Source organism: Rattus rattus, chromosome 3 (genome assembly GCF_011064425.1).
Source record: "Rattus rattus isolate New Zealand chromosome 3, Rrattus_CSIRO_v1, whole genome shotgun sequence".
NCBI classification, from domain to species: Eukaryota; Metazoa; Chordata; class Mammalia; order Rodentia; family Muridae; genus Rattus; species Rattus rattus.
Genome location: NC_046156.1, coordinates 148,128,889 through 148,153,302, shown reverse-complemented (window position 1 = coordinate 148,153,302; position 24,414 = coordinate 148,128,889). Strand labels below are relative to the sequence as shown.

The 24,414-nt window shown below is 38.9% G+C and overlaps 1 protein-coding gene across 2 annotated transcripts in view; it reads left to right on the top strand.

Annotated features, from left to right (window-relative positions):
- The window catches only part of Sema5a (semaphorin 5A), a 433,267-nt gene extending 425,964 nt beyond the window's left edge, over window positions 1–7,303 (top strand). Inside the window, exon 23 of one of the 2 annotated variants that reach the window (XM_032898665.1) lies at window positions 529–7,303. In XM_032898665.1, the coding sequence (XP_032754556.1) occupies window positions 529–648 (120 nt within the window). In that variant the 3' untranslated portion in view covers window positions 649–7,303. The remainder of the gene's footprint in view (window positions 1–528) is intronic. The other variant, XM_032898666.1, reaches the window with a different exon arrangement.
- The last annotated feature ends 17,111 nt before the right edge of the window (window positions 7,304–24,414 follow it).

Sequence of the window (24,414 nt, the reverse complement as noted above, 5' to 3'; positions counted from 1 at the left end):
TTTATTTTAAAAATTAAAAATAGAATATTGAGGTGATGGTTTGGGAGATAGGAAAGGGTCTGGGAGAAGAATAGGAAGGAATGGAAGATGATATGGTTAAAATACAGTTATGAATCTCTCAAAGGATTAGTAAAATTATCACATTAAGTGCAGCTCTCTCTCGAAGTCTAGAAGCACATCAGTGTATCCCGGGTATAGATGGTAAGTTGGGCTGTGTATATAAATTTGCATGAGTCTTAGAGGTTTTCTAGAAAGTCAGACTTTGGATTTCTGATCCTTGCTCCCTCAGTTCCATCCTGATTCAGGTACTAACGTAAACCGGATGCTGTTGAAGACAGCCACCCTCATCCAGTTGGTAACCAAGCCTTCCTTGGTACAAATGAGCTAAGAAGGCAGTAAATGAGAAGGCATTTTCCAAACTAATAGAGCCCTCAGAGAGAGCTCAAACTCAACAATGCTTCTTTTGATGTTATTCATTTGAAACACTATTTATTGAGCATTCTCAATCTTTTCAAACATATTTTACAGGCATTTAACAAAAACAACTTGATCCTAGAGGAGAGAAACAAATACTTCAACCCACATCTCACTGGGAAGACCTATTCCAACGCCTACTTTACAGATCTCAACAATTATGATGAATACTAGCAGCTCTTACACTTCTGGCTCCTTGTAAACTCTCTGCTCCTCAAAGCTGTGCTCCATGACTGCCCATATTTCTGAGACTTCAGAGATGATGTGTGGATCCATTTCAAGTGCATTTCAAACCAGGACTTTCCCATCGCTACCAAAAAAGCGCACACCCTTATACCTAAATGTGGTGTTGTGAAAATCTGGTCTGTAGAAAACCTTTGGTGTTGCGAAGTGAGCCATGGTATGACATTTTGTGTTATGCTCATCCCAAACTCTAACTGGTCTACTGTTTTCATGAGTGTCATTTCATAAATGTGCCAACCATGTTAGAAAGTGTGTTCAGAAGCATAGCATTGTCATGCTTTTAAGTGCAGAGGGTCAGGATGTTTTAACTTGGAAACAAACAAACAAACAATTATAACCAGGCACTTTAATCTGAGAGATATCTTCCCCCCACACACAGGGTCCAGAGTAATTCACAGAATGAAGGTGTGGCTACTGCCAACTCCCTCAACCTGAGTGACTCTATAGGTTCTTGGAAACAGCTTTGTTGCACTTGGAGTGATTCCTGCCCAGGGATTCCATCTGCCCTGGACCTGCCAAGTCATGGTCTACTGAAACCCTCTGCTTTGGTCTGGAGCAGTGATTGTCATCCCTGTTTGGTGAACACATGAAACAGAGAACAGCCAATGAGACACAGCAGTATTCTACAGCTTGCAGTGAAACTAATCTTACTCTAACTTTTGGATTCTGTGTCATCCAAGGAAGCTCCTTGCCATGATGGGGGCGTGAAGGCCACCTTCCTGGGTGCTGAAGAGCCAGTCTGAGCATTTGCATAGACTCCACACCCTTTCCTCCCTCCCTCCATGAGGAGAAAATTCTTGATTTATGATGGAAAATATTGAAATACCAAACTGTAATTGAAAGCTACTTTTTAATTTTTTTGTATTATGCAGTGTTGAATTAACTGATGTAATTGAAAGCTACTTTTTTATTTTTTATTTTTTTGTGTTATGCTGTGTTGAATGAACTGATGTTAATGGCTTTTTTGTTTTTTGTTTTTTGTTTTGTATTCAGCATCTTTGATGTGTAGCAATGTGTAGCAATGGCCCCTATCAAAAGCATTAAAGGTGTGTAAAGCTGTCCTTCTGGAGCTCAGTGCAATCCCACTGAAGCGACACTCCAGTACCATGGTCTCCTCATTTGTCCCCTGCTGCCCCAACACCAGAGGAGGGAACGGCTCTGGTGTCTGTTACTCAGTTGCTGCCTCCCTGTCCTCCAGCTTACTGAGTCCCACTTCTGCTCCAAGACAGAAGCAGTCAAGATGTACCATAAGCAGTAATGGATGAGAAGGTCAGGATTTTAGTGGCCTCTCTTTCTCATCCCAATGGTTGATTGTTCTAAGGCTACTCTTAAGATCATCGGACAAGTAAAGAAGAGTGGTTAGCATCTGAAACAGGGTGTAGAGATACCAATCTAATGCATTTTAAAGGTGAAGACAAATGGTTTGTCTGCGCCACTGGTCACTATGATAAAGGCCTGAGTAGGCAGTCATATATGTTAAGGGCAGTCATATATGTTAAACTTTCAGGTTCTATGCAAATGTATAGCACGAGGAGTGAAGATTATAGGGTTTTTATGAGTATATGTTTTCCCCCATGGAATATAAAGAAGCAATCTCAGAAAACATTCCAAAAAATCTTACGATTAATCACAAATTATTCTCATATAAACACATTTTTTTCAGACATAACTCTGTGTTAAAATTGAAATTAAAACAGCAGATGGGCTCTGGGAGATGTGTCAGATTGTGAGGAAATGGCATATGGGAATATTGCGATGGGACATTGTGTGGCATTTCACACACTTCTTCTACAGTGTATGTGGCCTCCATTACACACACATTTTTAAAATCCACACTCAGCAGACAGAACGTGTCAGATGATTTATTCATTGTCTCTAGGGTGGAATTTTAGTGGATGCTTCAACTCATCTCATTGCTTTCTTTTAAGAAAAGAATAAATCCTCCTGGCATAGCACTATTCTAGTGTTTTAAAAAGAATCTCCCCTTCTTGAATATTTCTAGTTTAAAAGGTCACTTTCTTTCCCCTGGGAAGAAGAGTACAAATATTTCAAGAATTTATGGCTACACTTGATAGGAAATGCTTTCTAAATGACCTCTAATCTGGCCTTCATCAGTTTGATATAGTAACCCCACCCCAGAGTTCTCATTTTCAAAGTAAGACAGTTTTCTCATATTAGTATTGCTTTTTAAAAGTCTCCTCCTTGGCTGCCTCGTTCTCCCTTCAAATCCCCACCTCCAGCCACCAGTCCTTTGCTCTTATTTAGCCAAACAATTGGAGGAATTTCTTAGGAGTGCCTTGAGCTGCATTCTGGTTTTCACTACCTGCTGCATGACTTATTTTCTGCAGGTGTACAGCTGCAGCTCCTGGTGCAGTGTATACCACACTCCAGACTTCTCATTAGCACATCACACACACACACACACACACACACACACACACACACACACACACACACACACACACACACACACACACACACACACGTTTGAGTTAGGTTGTACTCTATGGGTCCTGTTTTAAATTCTGGCCTGACATTTTCATTTTTCCCCTACTTTCTCCCCCCAACCCTTCTTCCTTTCCTTTATTGCTTCTTTATTTCATCTCTTTCTTCTTTTGCCTTTTGATGAAAGAAAACCAGAGTAGAATTAATACTTTAAGTTGTATCTGACTGAACCTGTTGTTAAATGACATTAATCAACTTATCTTCTGGAGTTAGGGTTCAAGTCTGGTCTTCATTAGGAAACTGGCTTCAGTCACACTAACATTCATTGGAAGTTGGTCCCGATGTTGTTTGGGGTCCTCTCACTGATAATACTGTCATCGATCCTGCTAAGTAATGACATTCTGCAGAAATAAAGAGTAAAATATTTGCACTCTTCATAGCCAGAGGTATTTCCAAATGCTCCGGGGACTTTCTTGGAACTGTGGGCTCTGTCATACTGACTGAAGCTATCTTGGTGATCTAAGGAATTCTTGGACACTGGGAGATGCTCTGCTTCACAGAAAATTCTGTCTCATAGTCCTAGACTTTTCCTTCAAAACTTTCCAATGCAAGCTAAACACCTTTATGCCTCTGCCCCTTAAGACTTACTCATGACACTTAAGCATCTTGGTCCTGTTGGATGAATCAAAATGCATATTAAAGTAAATTCTACCTAAAAACATGTATGTTGATGGAAAAGAAGAGGGTTTCTTGAGTGCATGATCAAGTGACAGAGACACTAAAGGAACTGAAGAGAAGTCATAAACTGAATGTTTGTAAGGGCATCTGCTGTGGAGATGCTAAGACCTGCTAAGGACAGGTCTTGCCTTCAATACTGTAGGCAATTTCTCATCAAGAGGAATCCATCTATATACTATGCTATTATGTGGTTGAATAGCTCAAGAGATGTCATCCTAAAGATATATCTGACTTGAACTATCAGTTTGCCTAAACACAGCCTACTGTGCATGTAACCACATGTTTCTTTTCTGAATTCTTTTTTCCTTTTTGAATAAACCACAAATATTTCCCCAACAAATCAAGCCAAATTCCTCATCAATTATTCCCCAGGGTCATCAACTTTTTTAACTTTTAAGTTTCCTAGACTTTTTGGTGGGCTGTTCATGTTTTAACTCGCACTTTGGAGTACACTAGTGCTACTGTCTCAAAAGACAATTTGGGAGCCCCAACTAGAAATAGCAGATGCCATGTACCAATGGGTGATACCGTATTAGATCAACTGTTGACAGGTTATTTTCAAGTCTACAGGCTCAAAAATATCATTTTCCATGGAGATGTCAAAACAGTAAACTTAGACTCCTTTGAAATTCTCTGGTGTTTTTCTAGAGTCTAAAGATGGAACTGGTCAGACCCAGTTTGTCCAATCATTCTTACACCTTTACTACTTCATGGGGCATCTAGAGACTTATGTTAATACACCATTGCCAATATTCCAAAGCCTATTATTATCCATGGGTTTGTGATAATATCTACTACCCATTACTAAAGAGCATTATGAAAAAAATGCTTCTTTTTACCTAAGAGATGTACCACAGGGAATGCTATGTAAGAAATTACTGTCCAGAGCCCAGAGATTGTTTATCTCTGCAGCTTACCTTCCCAGTTGTTATCATTAATTAAAATGATGTAAAGAGATTTTTACAAGCTCTACAAATACTAATCTATGGCCTTGAGGTAGTCTCTCTGGATTATCTCATGATACAAAGAAAATGTGTTCTTTTCCAGTTTGCTACTGTACCCTTCAGGGAACAAAAACCCTGTGGATAATGTACAACATTGAACTATTGACAGAAGTTGTGAACGTTACTCTTCTCTGTGGGTTTCATATCATAATGTTGCATTATCAGAGATTTGATACATATTGCAGAAGCAACTTGGAAACCTGTCTCTTAAAATAGTTCAGACTGCAAAGACTGTGCAGTCTCCTGGATACCAAATTCAGAGCCTCCTACAAATAGTATATAGTTCATAATGAAGTCCCAGCCCTAGTACATGATCTCTTTGAAAGATGATGTCCTGCCCTTTACACCTATTGTCCATGACCAGAGCCTATACCAACTCTGTTCCCAGGTAGAAGTGCTTTCCTGGGAAGACACTGTACCTGGAACTAAACTGATCAAGGAAAAGCAGTTATGGGGAATCACTAAAATGCAAATCAGGCAGGAAAATCTCCACCCCTTCATAATCCAGCAAGGACCTAAAACCAGTCGATTAGCCATAATCGTCATCTTTCTCTGCTTCTTGGGAATTGAATACCGACTGGTTCCAATGTTAGACAAATGCAAGCAAAAAGAAAAGCCTAGGCTCTGATAAACACAACTGCTCTTCCATCCAGACAATAAAGGACACCTGTTATCTGTGGAAGATTTAGTACTGACTTCCCTGTACAAAGTTGCTAGTGCCTTGTATAAGCTATGTGCTGTCGCTTTCCTGGTTATTGATTGTCCCAATTAGAAGCCACTCGGTGGTTGTATACACTTTGAGGAAATCTACTCCGTGTGTCTCTTTGAACTCAGGAACAGAAAATGAGATAAATGTGTCATGTTCGAGTGTGGTTTTGCTCTCAGAACAGGATAAAGAGTGCATTGTGTCCAGATGAAGTGACCCTGTTTCAGCCTGCAAGAAACTGATGTTGCTTTAACTTTTACATCTTCATGGGAATGGAGTAGAACCTTTCCTGGGGTAGGAGAGTCAGCTCTGTTTCTGTAGAAGTCAGTGGGTGTTTCTGTTGCTCTTCATGCACATACATAGATATACCGAAAACAGATACAGGCTTCTTACAGCCACACAGGTTGTGAAATGAGAACCAACTGGAACATCATTTGGATTGTTTTGTCATATTCTGCAAATCCAATATCAGAACTGCTCAAAAGTTCACAAAATTATTATTTTTCGCTTGGGTTTAAACCATTAGCAGTGTCTTCTATGCTGAAGTTGACCACTGATCTCTTACACTGTGACTGTGGACTCGAATCAGCTTATAGATCTGCTTCCAAAGCATGCACAGTGGGAGCTTCCAACCACTGAATCACCATGATATTCACCTCATCTGCCAATAAGATGCACCAGCTTTTTCCAGTGTAAGATTCTGCAGAACCTGTGACCACTTGGTTTTGACTTTACACCTGCTATGCCTCCTTGCCTGTTTTGTGATACAAAATAAAATTGTTTGGGATTGCTCATTCATTGAAATTTCTTCTAGGCCAACTTCAGCCCTTGGTAAACTTGCGGACTGTTCCTGATGTTAAGATTAAAGCTTCAAAGGCGGTATTTATTAGTCACACAGAGCATTTCAAGAGAAAGGAGCTCTGCCTTTCCCCATCAGTTTCCTTAGAGAAGAGACACTTGGCTCTGTGTAGAGTTGCTGCTGGCTACTGAGTGTTCTCTTCCTGGTACAATGGGCAACCCACACTATTAGGCCTTTATGTTTGGCTGTCAGTACTTGACCTGAAATCTTACTAGCCATGTGTACTGGTCTTTTCTACAGCTTTCATTTTTCTGTTTCACTCATTAACCCACTGCATTGATATTCTTCCTGAGAGCTGGTCAGGCCCTTGCCTCAAATTGTGCTTAATGACACCTGGCAGATAGCTTGTTTTCAGAAACCAGTTTAAGACCCTAATTATGTCAACCCAGGCAGGGCTAATTCTGTCTTTCATGAAACCAATTATGGAACTTCCAAAAAGGGGTGAGCAGGGACACTTCCCAACCAATCAACCAAACCAAACTCACACCCATCTAACCAAACATTAATAAGATGAATCATTATTATGGCAAATGTCACCTTGTATCTGCCCTAGGCACATTCCAATATCAGCATCTCCACCTTCTTCATTGCTTCTAACATTGAAGTCATAAAATGGCCCTGCCTTTTGCCAAGAGCACAGCACTACTCCCTTCTGAGACCTCCCTCCCCACCCCGAGCATCACCTCTCTGCCAACATTTTATGGAAACTAAAAGAATCTTACTTATGTACAGATAAATTGTATTATATTTTTTGTACTTAATGTTTTGTGTAAATAGTTTGCCTTGTTCAGTTGTATGTGAGTATTCAAATAAACCCTGCCATTTAGGAGACAATTAGTGGCAGTTTTCTTTCCATAAACTCCCGAAGTGTGGTAATACACTTGAGGATCGAGTTTCATCAGAAGGAAGAAGGGTGGGTAACCTGCTAGGTGAACCTCCATGGCACAGATGTTTGGCCTTCTCAGGCCTCTTGAAGAATAGGCAGAGCAATCACACAGACTCACACAGATTAAGTCATCAACTTTTATCAATAATGCTATGGGAAATAAGAGCCATGTGTAAGGAAAGCTCTGTTTGAGGGGTGAGTATCAGATCCTGACTGTGATGGATGTATTGAATATAGGCTTGCCCTCCTGTAGTACTCCAGATGTAATTCATTGTTGCCTATCAAGGTTTTCCTGAATGAACTGATAACAGTCAGCACAAGCATAGCTTGATCTGGGAAATCCACATTTGTCACAAAGAGCAATATTTCAATATCCATTCAATATTTCAGGATATTTACATTTATTTGATATATTTAAAATATATGCATGTATTTATATATATGTACACATATAATATGTATGTGTAAACAGACACGGCTCCTATTATTTTACATATACAAATACATATATATTTTAATGGACCAAAGGCCCAAGACAGCTCAGTTATGTCAAATATTAACATAATAAAGCTATATAAAATTAATCTATCAATATTATGAAGATTAAATGATTTTAACACAAGAAATAAACTATTCAAAAGTTTAAAGCATTCCATGAAGAATCTCTTTTTATCTACCAGTTTAAAAAATAGGAAATAAGTGGTATTAGATAATTTTCTTTTTTGCATTTTTTAACATTTGTGATCTCCACAATAAATATTTTGATAATTAGATGGCTTCATACTGCTCATATATCCCATCCTCTTAGAATATTCTTCACTTGATCTTTAAAAAAAATAAAGTTGAAATATGAATTGAATAACTCTGCACCTCTTAGAAATTTATAATGTAATTTTCTATTTAAAGTGCCTCTTCAGCCAAGTATGAGAACAGCAGATATGATTGAATACATTGACTGTACAGTTCTAAATAGTTAATGTAAGAGGAAATTAACTTAAAATAATCTCTGAAAGCATCATTTCCTGACATTATTATTTTTAAGTGGTGCTTTTAATAAATCACATAGAAATAATGCCTGAGAGGACCTTCTCTCATTATTTTGCTATCATACATTTTCCTGCAGCATTTGCCCCATTTCAGTGATCCCAGAGCTAGGAGCTAGAGCCCCGAGTTGGCATTTGGAAAGTAGAGTCTGAGCATTACAAACAAGTAAGACCATAAGTACAAAACTCAAGACAAAGGAAGCTCAATGATAACCCATGTTAAGCTTTTTCCCAACAGAATAAATCAGAACTCCCAGAAAATCTCTCGTATCAAGGAATGCTATTTATATTTTAAAACAGTCTTAGCATAAACTCAGCAGTGATGCCTGAATTAGGATTTTCAACTTCACTTAGGCTTATATGAGTCAGGTAGTTGTGAAGGTCTGTTCTTGGATGATTTATCACAATCACAATGACATAAAGTAAAAAAAAAAAAAAAAAAAAAAGCCACTTTCATGTTTTCTCCCCCTTCACTTTCTTTTTATTCCACTTAAAATTGTTGAGTCACCTCTTGTTTCCTGTTAGTATATGCATGTTACATGATCTCTCTGTGTCTCTATGGAATCTTCACATTCCATAGTGGCCATATCCCTCTTACTCTGAGAGAAGAGTGGTAATGGAAGCAACACAGTAGTGTCCAGGGAGCTCTAAGGACTGCCTATGTACTCCTTTTGGGGAGAATATTTCAGGCAAGACACATCTCTCAAGTTTCCTGCACCCAGTATGGCAAAATATCAGCTTTCCTTTATCCGCCCCCATTATATCTGGCTTCCTCTCTAGCAAAATAAGAAAAGTTTTTCTTTAGGCACAAAGTTATCTTGTAATGGACTGATAGGGGCTACATTTCCATGCTTTGAAAATGGGGGCAGATGGTCTGAGGACCAAGTACCATCATGATTCCAATCCAGTATGGAAACTCCTACCAAGAATGCTTTGTTCAATCACCTTTGCCTCAATAGATTTCTCCTCAACTGGAAAGACAATACAGTAACTGAAATCAGTTTCGCACCCTCTCTGAGAATACTTCCAGCGTTGGTAACGTCTAAGTTCTTTAGAAACTGTTTCATGCTACTATATTTGCCCCATACCCCCTGCATTTAGGAGGTAATTTTATTCTTATTCTAGAACTGCACGTGTTCACAACATTAGAAAGCCTTCAGTAATCCAATGTGATGTTAGAAATTGATGGGCGGCGTGGTCCATGCCCTTTATATGGGCTGTTTTCTTTGCTAAAAAGCAAAGAGTCTTTATGAAAGCAGTTCTCAGGTAACGAACTCTACATGTATAACACCCAGAGGGTCACTCACTAATGAGCTTACATTTAACATCACGTGGTACCTTCCAATTCAGAACTAAACTAAAAGTAGAAAACATGTAACAGGGACACAGATAAGTGTAACTCATTCCTCATCCAAGAACCTTCTTGCAGAGAGAGACTATTAACTATAAAGCACCAAGTTCAAAGTTCAGAGAGTCGCTGATAGGTTGCTCAGCACCAGTAGACTCATCTACAACACAACTCTTGCACCTAAAGCTTAAGGAATGCTGACGAAAGTGGGAGGGGAAAGATTGTAAGAACTCTGCCATAACATTGTGCCTTCTGTCTATGACAGGGAAGCTACACATATGAAATCTCAACAGCATGGTTGCCTAAACAAAACTCCAACAACAGCTGACACACCAATGTAGATGGGAGAGATCTCACAGGGCCCCACCGCTAAATTAAGGGCTACAGATAATTAACAGCTGCTGAGAGAGGGAAATTTGCTTTTCTTCAGATAGTAGCTCCCAGAGCTGATTATATAGTACCAAGTGGTTGGCCGAAACACACATTCAGGCAACACTAGAGAGACTCAACAGGTTGTTTTTATGCGTTTATTCTTTTATGTGTTTATGTAACAATAAAAGAGAGGAGGCCCTGACCTTAGACAGGGAGGGAAGAAAATTATATAATTATATTTTAGTTAAATAAACACTAGAATAAATATAAATGTATGCTTTGCTTCCCACCTCTCTCTTTACGACCTAGTACCTTATTAATTCATTGTCAACCCTCCCAGAGGCAAACGAAGAAAACAGCCTGATTTCAGTTACTGTATTGTTTCCAAATTGTTTTTGGGATCCAAGCTTCTCAGAGTGAAAAAGATAGTGTCCTTACTGGGTCGTGTTCTTTTGTAAGTCGTAATAGATACAGTTCAACAACATAATTTACTGACACATGTTCTACTTAGTCTAAATATGGTACTGAAGATTGAGACCTGGTGTTTTGCCTGTTAGTTTCATAAACATTGTGTTTGAAGAAAGACAGACCATTTTTAGCAGCAGTTAGTGTGCAGTTAGTGTAACAGAGCACCGTCAGTTACTAACACATACAAAGCTTTATATCAGAACATACAATTGGCCGTTGTCATTTTTGTGTTTGTCTAAACAAGCTTCAAACTTGTACTTGAAATCAATTAAACTATAATTCTATGGGAAAGATCATTAAATTATTTATTTTACATTGAGAATATTGGACAAATCATAAAGACTTTGTGTAAACATCTGGTATACACATGAACTCAAGCAAGGAAGATTCTCCATGGTCCCTGTATCTAGCCAATAAACATTTAAATCTAGATTCTGTGGATAAGATACAAATGTGTTACTTGCCTTAGTGATTCTGGCTGACTGTAAACATAATGATTTCCACATCAACCAATTTCCCTAAAACTGTCATGATTTCATCTCTCTCAACAGAGAAATAAAATCCCAGTGTGCATATGTAACACATTTATTCACTAAACTGTTGATGGCTGTCTAGGCCTATCTCACTTCTTATCTACTGTGAATAGCAAAGCAGTAAACATTCATATGCAAGGGGCACTGTGGTATGCTGACTTAGGTATATTTCCAGGAGTTGTGCACCTGCTTTTAGTTTTCTGAGGAACCCCATATTGATTTCCACAGTAGGTGACTCTTCCCTATCCACAGTTTTATAATAAAAGATCCCATTTTTCTGTGTTTTAACTAGCATTTTGTTCTTGCTTGTTTTCTTGGTGACAGTCATCCCTATTGGCCTGAAATGGAATATCAATGTAGTTTTAATATTTGGTTCCCTGGTGGCCAACAATGTAGAAGATCAGATGTGTATTGGTTGCTCTACCTTTCTCTTTTGAGAGATGTCTATCCAATTCGTTAGCTTATTTATTGATTGGGAGAAATTTTAATGTGTATTTAATTTTCTGTAATTATCTGTGAAAGTCAGATACTAATTCAATGTTAGAAATTTTGTCAACTTTCCCATTCTACAGCCTCTCTTTTTAGTCTGGTGATGTTTCCTTCATGTGTAGAGCTTTTTGATCTTCTGTGATCTCATTTGTCAGTCCTTGGGACTGTTTCCTGTGCTTAGAGTTATTTTCAGAAAGGATTTGTTAATGGTTATATCTTGAAGTAATTTCCACTAATGGTTTTAGAATTACATTAAATTACTGGATCTATTTTGAATTTGCTTTTGGGAAGAGTGTAAAGGATGTAGTGTCTTTGTGAATGGCATATGGTAACTATGGATGTAGCTCTTTCTCAAGGTCCTCATTGCAAGGAAGAGATACAGAGTAGGTCCTGGGCTGTGTCACTCTCTCATACCTCCCGGATGGCCTTGGTGATGTTTATTGACTTTATGTTCCTCAGTCTCTGGTCTACAGAACAAAGATGAAAAGAGGATCTTATATCCCAAGGTTATTTCAATGACTCATTAACCTAACACATACGAGCTTATCTAAAAATGCTCGTCTCAGTCAGAAGTGCTCCCCAAATATGGGCATTCCTATGACTGCATATTCCACAACTAAGGGGCAAATGTAAATGGTGTTTAAAGAAGTGTTATTTTATTAAACATTTATGCCAACTCCAATTTTAAGCCATTAAAAGAGAACCTCACAGTATATGAAGAATGAAGATATATTTTTAAACTGAATGTCAAACATATATGCGTTTGTGACAGGGAAAAGAATTGAGTCAGAGTTTTCAGAAGTGTGGTTTGGAGGTTGTTGAAGACACTACACACCTCGTTTACTAGATAGTAAGCTGGATCTGAGGTGGAAAATCTCTCTCCAAGCTAGCTTTCAAAATGCCAGGAGATGCTATTCTTGCTACTGAGGAAGAAAAGAATCAAAAGTCCTATCCTTTTAAATAGGATCACAAATGATCTGGAGATAACCAACTAGCTTCTGACCTCCCTCCATGGGAAGGAACTCATCCCTGATAATGCAAGCCTAGTTAGCAATTTATTATATCATAAGCTCAAGAGGGCACCTTACTACTATTGTTTAGCTAAACCGATACAGCAAAAAATTACCTTCTAGACATCTATGAACATGCCTACAGATAACAGCTATGTCCAGCCTTAATCAGAGAAGTGTCTCTTCTCAGTGAACATGAATAAAGATGCTGAGAATAAGTGGTAGTTGCACAATCCTCTCTAAGGCTCAGGTAATATTGCATAAGATAGGCAGGACATATACAAGAACTGGAAGATAGAATGGATAACTATAATATGTCATCCCCTAGACTCCATACAATCACTGCAATCATGAATTCCTGTGATTTCCTATACTGGGCATACACAATATTGGCCTTTTCATCAATCAGTCATGAATGGGAGAGAGAATTATGTGACCCTCCCACTCATTGCTAAATTATTGGCTATTGGTAGATCCTGGAAGAGGGAGGGTCACGTTTTAGTTGTGTAGGCACTGCTGAGCCACCATACCATATATAGCAGCTCCAGATGCATAGTCACAGAGATGACTCTGGTTAAACTCAGTAAGTCACAAACAAAATGAATAGATATGTAGGTAAAAGAGATTTGAGATAAAGAGGGGAATATAAGAGTTTTTAGGGAGCTACAAAAAAATTGGTAGGAGTGGTCCTTATCTGTTACACTGGTGAAGTGGGAATTTCTGTTTTTATTAGAAACTCAGTTGTAACATGTAACATATGTTTTTTTTTGTTTTTTTTTTTTTTGGAAAATGTCTTGTAAGAGGATGTTTTGCTGAAGCAGACACATGAGAGGATGTTTTGTTGAAAACAGTCATGCTGTATTTTCTGGAAGTTGCCTGGTGAAAGGGCATGTGTTGTTTTGCTGGAGCAGATGCTTGTAAGATAAGTGATACTTGGAAAGAGTATACTGTAGGTATAATCTAGTAGTCAATAAACAGTGGTTTAGTATTGGTTTGCCTTGAAACTCTGCTAGTCATCATTGGGCTTCGATGAGGCTAGTCTTTGCTGATGACAGTCTTGCATTTGTTCACCTTGCTTTCTTCCCTGGTCATCACTTGTCATGATGTCACAGAGAGAAAAGCACCAAAGAACTTCTGGTAGTTTTCCGACTACTTCTTGCCAGTTCCTAGGTTTTGAAAAATCCAAGCCTACCCACTGTTTTCACAGTAAAAGGGAATATTTTTATTCTTGATGCTTTTGAATGTCAGAGCCACCCTGTGTCCTGAACTTAGATAAAAGTGAGCAGACATTTTCAAACCCAAAGTGCATCTAATTAATGGTATCATTATTGATGTGCATTATTTAAACAAAGAATGTGAATATCATTAAGGTTTTAGAAAATTACAGACGAGATCAATTTTTTTTTCAGTGATGATAGTGGCCAGATCTCTTGGTATCATGATTTGAATGTCACCCAGAACTGGTGCTGAAATATAATTGTCATTGTAATACAAATTAAGAGGTACAACAATACCAAGCAACCAGAGCTTCCAGGGACTAAGCCACTACCTAAAGACTATACATGGACTGACCCTGACTCTGACCTCATAGGTAGCAATGAATATCCTAGTAAGAGCACCAGTGGAAGGGGAAGCCCTGGGTCCTGCTAAGACTGAACCCCAGTGAACTAGACTGTTGGGGGAGGGGTGGCAATGGGGAGGATGGGGATGGAACACCCATAAAGAAGGGAAGGGGGAGGGGTTAAGGGGATGTTGGCCCGGAAACCGGGAAAGGGAATAACACTCGAAATGTAAATAAGAAATACTCAAGTTAATAAAAAAAAAAAAAAAAGAGGTAACTCATTCAAAAGTAATTCTATCCTGGGGGCTTTGCTCTTTTAAATGAACTGTTCTATAGTGGCAATTTGGGTTTGCTAACAAAAAAGAAACTTTGCTGCTAGCTTGCCTGTCCTTGACCTCTCAGCCTCCAGCATATTCCATTCCCTTTTTGTCATGTGTTGACTAGCAAAAATCCCCTTCCCAGACACTAGATAATAGATTTGAACTCTTCAGTCAACTTCTATACTTCTCTTGTTTATAAACTTCCCTGTCTGGGGTTTTTCTATATCAGTGGCAGAAAACAAACTAAAACAAAACAAAACAAAAAACATTTTAAAAGGCATACAGCTATAAAATATTTCTTTTATTCTTTGATATTGTTTCTTGACTGTTTTTCTTTTACCAAAAAACATAATCTGGAAAGATGTATGACATTAAAAACAACAAAAACCACATAAACACTCCTTTAGAAAATGGAGCACAAGTCCACTATCAACCTACATAAAATTAATGTGGATGGGAGCTCCATAGGCAGCATATCCTCAGGCCCACTTATACTTTTAAAGAGTTGATTAGTGTGTTTCTCTGCTTCATATTTTTCTAACATTTTTGAATGTTAAAAATGTTTTGAATGCTTAAATCAGCAAAACTTATGAAATATACTAAAATGTAGGTTGTGAAGATCATCATATCTCCCAATAGTGCTGTAATGGCACGTATGGGGTTCTGGAAAGAGGGTGACAAGGAACAGAGAAGTCATCTGGAAAGGAAAATTATAGGTTTTGTTCAGAGCATCAGTTGAAAACCATTAGGTGAGCCTTTCATTTGATTCACCAACACGACTACAAAGGTGTTGGACCATGTTCTGTTGTTTGAAATCAATAGAAGGAAACATTCTTCATTATAGAAAATTAAAATAAAAGTAAACATGCTTTATCTCTGGTGTTACAATTCAATGAAGAGTCAACAAAAGACCCAAACATTTAGAAATTTGCAGTTGGGATTTATGAACATAGAGCACACCAACAATGATCTCATCTTGTCTTGAGGACAGGACTATGTCAACATTCCTTTTGTGATCAGTACTCCAATGGCTGATGGCAACAGAGCTGCTGGCCCATCGGCTTTTGCTGGAATGATCACAGGCATGGCCTGAGGCAGATGGTTCAAAGAAATGTTTTGAAACTACTCTAATTTTGGGGAGGGTGAAGTATCAGAGTCCTAGAAGATGAAAATGGAACAGAGATAATAATACTGGAATAATTTAGCCTACATTTCCCCTTCTAGTTCTCACTTCATTTTTAGACTATGTTGTAAGTCCTATGACTCCAGGCACAGAGTATTTAAGAAGAAAAATCACCCAGAATAACAAGATATTCCTTTATAGGTAGCATGGCCAGGATTACACAGAAGTGGAGATGTAGGATAATTATGTATCATCCAAAGAATTTTCAAATTCTCTCACTCACTGGAGAAATCAACATCTGGAAAGACACCACTGGAAGAGACTGTTCACTCAGGGGCCCAGAAGTGTAACCAAAGCCTATAGAGAGACACAGCATTAAAAAGTAATAGGAAGAAGGTGAGAGAGGCATGCCAAGAGACTGAAGTCCCTTGGTCAGGTACCTAGACCTTTAGCTCTGTACACTATGGTGTTGAAGTCAGTCAAGGTCAGCTCGTTAACCCAGGAGTTCAGGATGTGGTGTGGACGACTTTTCATAGTAAAATAAAAATTGGCTCAGGTATCAATAAACCTCTTTGTTGAATGGTATAACATGTTGGGGGCTTGTGAAAGCCATACTTCGTGAGACAATGAGCTCTTATCCCACCCCAGAAAACATGCATTTGTACCTAGCAGCCTAAGGGGTGAGAGCTCATTAGTGGAATATAAAAATATTAGATGCTTGGAAACAATAGAGAAAAGGGAACTTAGGAAAAAATCTGTGGCTTGTTTCAATCATACATCTATAGTGTGCCAGACTTGGGTACTTCTGTTTACAAAATTTTTATAGCATAAAGCAAAATGAAGCTTAGTTTTTGTGACTTGGAATAGAATTCTTTGAGAATACTGTCAATACTGTCTTTGTTAGGCTGTGATTATCAGGTCTGGGATAGTACATTGGGTTAGTCTTTGAACAAGCCGGTGTCTTGGCATCCTCTTAGAAACAGGGCTCGAATGGTACTTTAGTGGTATATTTACTGGATTCTGCCACCCTTTGGCCCTACAATCCACACTGCTAGTACCAAAGCAGAATCCAGAAAAAAAAAAGACCTTCACAGACGGGCTACCTAAGACATCAGTATTCACAAGGGTCTAAGAAAATGCTTAATGCACCCTGAAGTAGTAAATATTTTATCCAAACAGGAGACTGATAATTAGATATGAGATTTAGAATTCTCTGTAGAAGGGTGAGAGGTGAAGTAGAGCCTGATAGTATCTGAACAGGGAAGACATGTGATATTAACATTTACATGCATCCTGAGGCCTCATGCATGTTCTCTCTCTCTCTCTCTCTCTCTCTCTCTCTCACACACACACACACACACACACACACACACACCACACACATACACACACACAAATTTTAACTTAAATAAGTGTCAAGTGTATTTATTGCCAATAAGTTTTACCCCACAGAGAAAGTGTTTTTCAAGTCTCCATAGAATACATAAGGAAAGGTGATGCTAGATGGAAAAACATTCTTCAATCAAGAATGATGAATGATGAAAATAGATGAATGTTTAAATATGAAAAAACTTATCTCATGGTTGGTCTGAAACATGAATGACTGTCTAACATGTTTTGTGTTTAAGCCATGTGTATAACACTAGATATGAATCTAATTCATGTGTTTAGTTACTGTAGTTGAGGAGTAGAAGAACAGAAGAAAGGTTTCCTATGCAGGTAAAGAAACACACCCATATATTCAATATCATAACGGGCATAAAGATGTCAAGGTGATTTAGTGATGTTAAGATCATATTTCAAATATAAATGTGAAAAAATAGGCTAATATAGAAAAAAAGTGTAACAGTATTTTACTGGCTGGTTTTGTGTGTCAACTTGAAACAAGCTGGAGTTACCACAGCAAAAGGCGCCTCCGTGAAGAAATGCCTCTATGAGATCCAGCTGTAAGGCATTTTCTCAATTAGTGATCAAGGAGGGAAGGCTCCTTGTGGGTGATACCATCCCTGGGCTGGTAGTCTTTGGTTCTATAAGAAAGCAAGCCAGTAAGTACCATCCCTCCATGGCCTCTGCATCAGCTCCTGCTTCCTGACCTACTTGAGTACCAGTCCTGACCTCCTTTGGTAATGAATGGCAATATGGAAGTGTAAGCTGAATAAACCATTTCTTCCCCAACTTGCTTCTTGGTCATGATGTTTGTGCAGGAATGGAAACCCTGACTAAGACTGTAACCCTACTAAGTATCTAGCAAAAGTGTGATCCATTTTAGTTGTCAAGTTGACACAATTTAGAACCACTTAAGAAAAGGAGCGTCAGTGAGGGATTGTCTAGACCAGGCTGGCCTCTGTGTATGACTGTGGGGACTACTTAATTATGGAAATTGAGATGGAAAGACCCACCTACTGTAGTGGCATCCTCCCCTTAGTAAGGGATCTTGAAGTGCACAGGGAGAAAGAGAGCTAAGTGCTAACATGTGCATATTAATTCAATACCAGGCTGGATACCACAGCTCTTGCTGTGGGTGGGATGTGACCAGTTCCTTCAAGTTTCTGCCATCTTGACTTCCCTGTGATGATGGATTGTAATAACGAATTCTGAGCGCAACAAATCCTTTCTCCCTTAAGTAGCCTTTGTCAGAATATTTTATCCCAGTATCCATAACCAAAATGCATACAATAATTGTGTTATTTGTGGGTGTAAATTAGAAAGCAGCCTATTATCAAAAGTAAGATGTTAAGACCATAAAGCTTCAAAAACGTCACCTTTTGTGACCTTGGGATACACAAAGTTGTCAGAGGACATAAGAAACATAACTCATAAAAGAAAACTAGCATTAAAATAAATTATTTTGTTGTATGAAAACACAGTTATATTTTGTCAACTATTCATCTATATACATTTATATAATGTGCATACATGGAGCTGGAGTTACTGGCAATTGTTTGGTGCCTGATGAGGGTTCTAGGAACTAAACTACACTCTTTCTAAAAGCAGCAAGCCCTTTTAATCACTGAGCCACCTCTTCAGCCCCAGAAAGACTTTGTTAGTAATGTGAAAAGTCAACCATGTTCTGGGGAAACAACCATACCACAGTACAAATACTCTTGTTCCAGGCTGTATACAAAGAATATCTCCTTAATAGAACTAATAAGACACAAGAGCTGAACAAACCCTTTACTGAAGCAAGACATTCATGTATAATAAGCACAGGAGAAAGTGCTTGCATCTTTAATCATTTGGGGAATGTGAAGCCAACTTGAAATACTGCTATGTTCCTACTAGAGTGATTAAACTCGATGACAATACAAACTGTAGGGGAGGACTTGGAGTGTAGAGAAATACAGATTGTTGGTAGTCATCAAAATGGAATAGCCACATTAGAAAACAGTTCAACAGTTTCTTATCAAGCTGCACGTTTATTACGGAGCACTGCAACACTTAAATATTTACTCAGAGAAATGAGAACATATGTCCATAGGAAGATTTGTGTGCCAAATGCATAGGGTAAAATTAACAGTAGAAAAAGACTGGAAGGAGTCCAAACGTCCAGCAGTTAGTGGATGAGTAAGCAGATTGTGGCATACCATAAAATGGAATATGCCTTGGCAATAAAAAGGAATAAACGCTGGCATGCAGCAACGGAAATGAAGCTGAGAGCATTATACCAAGTAAAACGAGCCAGTCTCCCCTAAAAATAAATAGTACTACTCCTATGACATCCTGAAAAAGAGGAAATCATGGTGACAGAAAAGAGATTCGGGCTTCCCTGATGCCAAGAGTAGAAGGCGGATGTTCTCTCTACAGAACTGTGTGGAAATGTTTCGGGTAGCAGAATCAGACTGTTGCAGCTGTACATTTCAAATTGGTAAAAACCTAATTTATTTTAAAATGTACTTGTAAATTTAAGTTTGTGTTATTTGTTAAATTCAGTAACACTGACGGAGAAAATATCACCCTAAGTTAGGAGAGCTGATGTATGCCTACAACTCCCACACTTGGGAGGTGGCAATAGGATGGTGAGTTTGAGGCCAGGCAGTGAGTTGCAGGCAGCTGTGGGTACAAAATAAAGCCCTGACTGGAGAAGCAGAAAAAAGTGGAGCAGAGACTAAAGGAAAGGCCATCCAGAGACTGCCCCACCTAGGGATCTAACCTATCTGCAGACACAAAACCCAGACACGATTGCTGGTGTCAAGAAGCACTTGGTGACAGGAGCCTGGTATAGATGTTCCCTGAGAGAATCTGCCAGAGCCTGACCAATACAGATACGGATGCTCGCAGCCGACCATCTAACCGAGCAAGAGACCGGAATGGAGGATTTAGGGGAGGGACTGAAGGAGCTGAAGGGTTTGCAACCCCATAGGAAGAACAACAATATCAACACACCAGACAGCCCCCTCCTCAGAGCTCCCAGGAACTAAACCACCAACCAAAGAGTACACATGGAGGGACCCATGGCTTCAGCTACATATGTAGCAGAGGATGGCCTTATCTGGCATAAGAGGGAGGGGAGGCTCATAGAAGCAGCAGGGAGGGGTAATGAGATAGAGGGTTTGTGGAGAGGAAACTGGAAAGGGGGACAATATATGAACTGCTGGAGCATGTAGCACAAAGCAACAACAGGGTATCTATAGGAGCCCCAGTGAGGATCCAGTATTCAAGTGTAGCAGAAGCCAAAGGCCTAGAAACATACCAATGACTTATTACAGTGAGCATTTGTGAATAAAGCTGTTTGAGAAAATGATGCACTGTGGGACAGCATTATACACCACAGTTTCCGTTCAAGGTTTGTGTTTGTTTAAATTTTATTTGTTTTTAATTTCTGTTCGTTTGTTTTCTTTTGTACGAAGGTTGCATGGGTAGAGGGCAGATATGGAGGAGAGGAGATGAGTGGGATTTGGGTGCATGATGTGAAACTCACAAAGAAACAATTAAAAGTTATTTTAAACTTTTTCTTTTATCAGATATTTTTTTATTTACATTTCAACTGTTATCCCCTTTCCAGGTTTCCCCTCCAGAAACCTGCAATCCCATCTCCCCTTTCCCCTGCACACCAACCCATCCCACCACTCCCATCCACTCATCCACTCCCTCCCACCTCCCTGCCCTGAAACTCCCCCACACTGGGGCATTGAGCCTTGACAGGACCAAGGGTTTCTCCTCCATTGATGCCTGACAAGGCCATCCTCTGCTACATATGCTGCTGGAGCCATAGGTCCATCCTATGTATTCTTGGGATGATGGTTTAGTTCCTGGGATCTCTGGGGGTCTGGTTGATTGATATTGTTGTTCTTCTTATGAGGTTGCAAACCCCTTCAGCTTCTTCAGTCCTTTAACTCTTTCATTAGAGACCTGGTGCTCAGTTCAGTGATTGGCTGCGAGCATCCACCTCTATATTTGTCAGGCTATAGCAGGGCCTCAAAGGAGACAGCTATATCAGGCTCCTGTCAGTTTTCACTTCTTGACATACACAATATTGTCCGGGTTTGGTGGCTGATATGGGATGGATCTCCAGGTGAAGCAGTCTCTGGATGGCCTTTCCTTCACTCTCTGCTGTACACTGTATATCCTTATTTTCTCCTGTGAGTACTTTTGTTCCCCCTCCTAAGAAAGACTGAAGCATCCACACTTTGGTCTTCCCCCTTCTTGAGCTTCATGTGGCCCATGGATTGTACTTTGGGTATTCCAAGCTTTTGGTTAATATCCACTTGTCAGTGAGTGCATATCATGTGTATTCTTTTTGATTGAATTACCTCAATCGGGATGATATTTTCTAGTTCCATCCATTTGCCTAAGAATTTCATTAAGTCATTGTTTTGATAGCTAAGTAGTACTCCATTGTGTAAATGTACCACATTTTCTGTATCCATTCCTCTGTTGAAGGACATCTGGGTTCTTTCCTGCTTCTGGCTATTATAAATAAGGCTGCTATGAACATAGTGGAGCATGTGTCTTTGTTGTATGTTGGAGTATTTTGGGGGTATATACCCAGAAGTGGTATAGTTGGGTCCTTAGGTAGTACTACATCCAATTTTCTGAGAAACCACCAAACTGATTTTCACAGTGGTTGTGTCAGCTTGCAATCCCACCAATAACAAGGGAGTGTTCCCCTTTCTCACATCCTCCCCAGCATTTGTTGTCACCTGAGGTTTTTATCTTAGCCATTCTGACTGGTGTGAGGTGGAATCTCAGGGTTGTATTGATTTGCATTTCCCTGATGACTTATTTCCTGATAAGCATTTCTTTAGGTGCTTCTCAGACATTCAGTATTCCTCAGTTGAGAGTTCTTTGTTCTCTGTAACCCATTTTTAATAGGGTTATTTGATTTTCTGGAGTCTAACTTCTTGATTTCTTTGTATATTTTGGATATTAGCCCTCTATCAGATGTACAATTAGTAAAGATCTTTTCCCAATCTGTTGGTTGCTGTTTTGTCCTAATGACAGTGTCCTTTGCCTTACAGAAGCTTTGCAATTTTATGAGATCCCATTTGTCGACTCTTGATCTTAGAGCATAAGCCATTGGTGTTCTGTTCAGGAAAATTTCCCCTGTGCCAACGTGTTCAAGGCTTTTCCCCACTTTTTCATCTATTAGTTTCAGTGTAACTGGTTTGATGTGGAGGTCCTTCATCCACTTGGACTTCAGCTTTGTACAGGGTGATAAGAATGGATCAATTTGCTTTCTTTTTCGTGCTGATCACTAGTTGAACCAGCACCATTTGTTGAAAATGCTGTCATTTTTCCACTGGATGGTTTTAGCTCCTTTGTCAAACATCAAGAGACCATAGGTTTGTGGGTTCATTACTGAGTCTTCGATTCTATTCCATTGATCTATCTGTCTGTCTCTGTACCAATACCATACAGATTTTTATCACTATTGCTTTGTAATACAGCTGGAGGTTTGGGATGGCGATTCCCCCAGAAGGTCTTTTATTGTTCAGAATAGTTTTTGCTATCCTGCGCTTTTTGTTATTTCAGATGAATCTGCAAATTGTTCTGTCCAACTCTGTCAAAAATTGAGTTGGAATTTTGATGAGGATTGCATTGAATCTGAAGATTGCTTTCAGCAAGATGGCCATTTTTACTATATTAATCCTATCAATCCATAAGCATGGGAGATCTTTCCATCTTCTGAGATCTTCACTTTCTTTCTTCAGAGACTAGTTCTTACCATACGGATACTTAACTTGTTTGGTTACTTACCCCAAGGTACTTTATATTATTTGTGATTATTGTAAAGGGGTGTTGTTTCTCTAATTTCTTTTTCAACCTACTTATCCTTTGAGTAGAGAAAGACTACTGATTTGTTTGAGTTAATTTTGTATCCAGCCACTTTGCTGAAGTTTTTTTTAACAGGTTTAGTAGTTTTCTGGTGGAATTTTTGGGGTCACTTAAGTATACTATCATATCATCTGCAAATAATGACACTTTGATTTCTTCCTTTCCAATTTGTATTCCTGTGCTCACTTCGGCAGCACATATACCAATTTGTATTCCTTTGACCTCTATTTGCTGTCTAATTGCCCTGACTAGAACTTTGAGTTCTATATTGAATAGGTATGGAGAGAGTGGGCAGCATTGTCTAGTCCCTGATTTTAGTGGGATTGCTTCAAGTTTCTCCCCATTGAGTTTGATGTTGGCTATTGGTTTGCTATATATGGCTTTTACTATGTTTAGGTATGGGCCTTGAATTCCTGATCTTTCCAAGACTTTTATCATGAAGGGGTGTTGAATTTTGTCAAATGCTTTCTCAGCATCTAATGAGATGATCATGTTTTTTTGTTTGTTTGTTTGTTTGTTTTTCTTTTTTCTTTTTTTTTTTCTTTTTTTTCCGGAGCTGGGGACCGAACCCAGGGCCTTGTGCTTGCTAGGCAAGCGCTCTACCACTGAGCTAAATCCCCAACCCCTGTTTGTTTTTTTTTTATATAGTGGGTTACGTTGATGGATTTCTGTATATTGAACCATCCCTACATCCCTGAGATGATAGATGATCCTTTTGTTGTATTCCTGGATTCAGTTTGTAAGAATTTTATTGAGTATTTTGGCATCAATATTCATAAGGGAAATTGGTCTGAAATTCTCTTTCTTTGTTGGGTCTTTGTGTGGATTGTATATTAATGTGATTGAAGCTTCATAGAACTATTTGGGTAGTGTTCCCTCTGTTTTAAATATACCTAGACTATTCTCTTATAAACAAAATAAATTTCTACCAAAGAGAACAAGTTGTGTTTTATAGCCTCTTAAAGAAGGGAAAAAGGAGATAATCTATCTTGGCAAGATTCAGGGTCATCACTTAGATGGTGTATAATTTGGAAATACAGTTCTATGGAAAAAAACTTCAAACAAATGTATTAGCTTTGTGTTACTATAATAATACACGGGGCAGCTAATTTTTGACAAAGAATGAGATTTAGTTAAAGAAATTTAGATGTTTAAGCTACATCTTACATTTCAACTGTTATTCCCTTTCCAGGTTTCTCCTCCAGAAACCTCCAATCCCATCCCCTATGATATCTACACAATTCAGGTGCCTGAACAAGACCTGAAATGTGTCAATACCAATAAACATTCTAACTTGGAAGGAGGAAATGACACAGTGTCCCACCCCTAGACAAAGAATTATATACCTAGTGACTGAGGATAGGAGAGGAGGAATTTGTCTCTACCAGGAGTGAGGCACGCAGTGGCTTATTCAATATAAAAGGTTAGGCCTGAAATCAAATACATACGAACAACATTGAGCAGATTCAGTAGGTTGTATTTATATATTTATGTGCATACAATAGTAACCGAAAAAG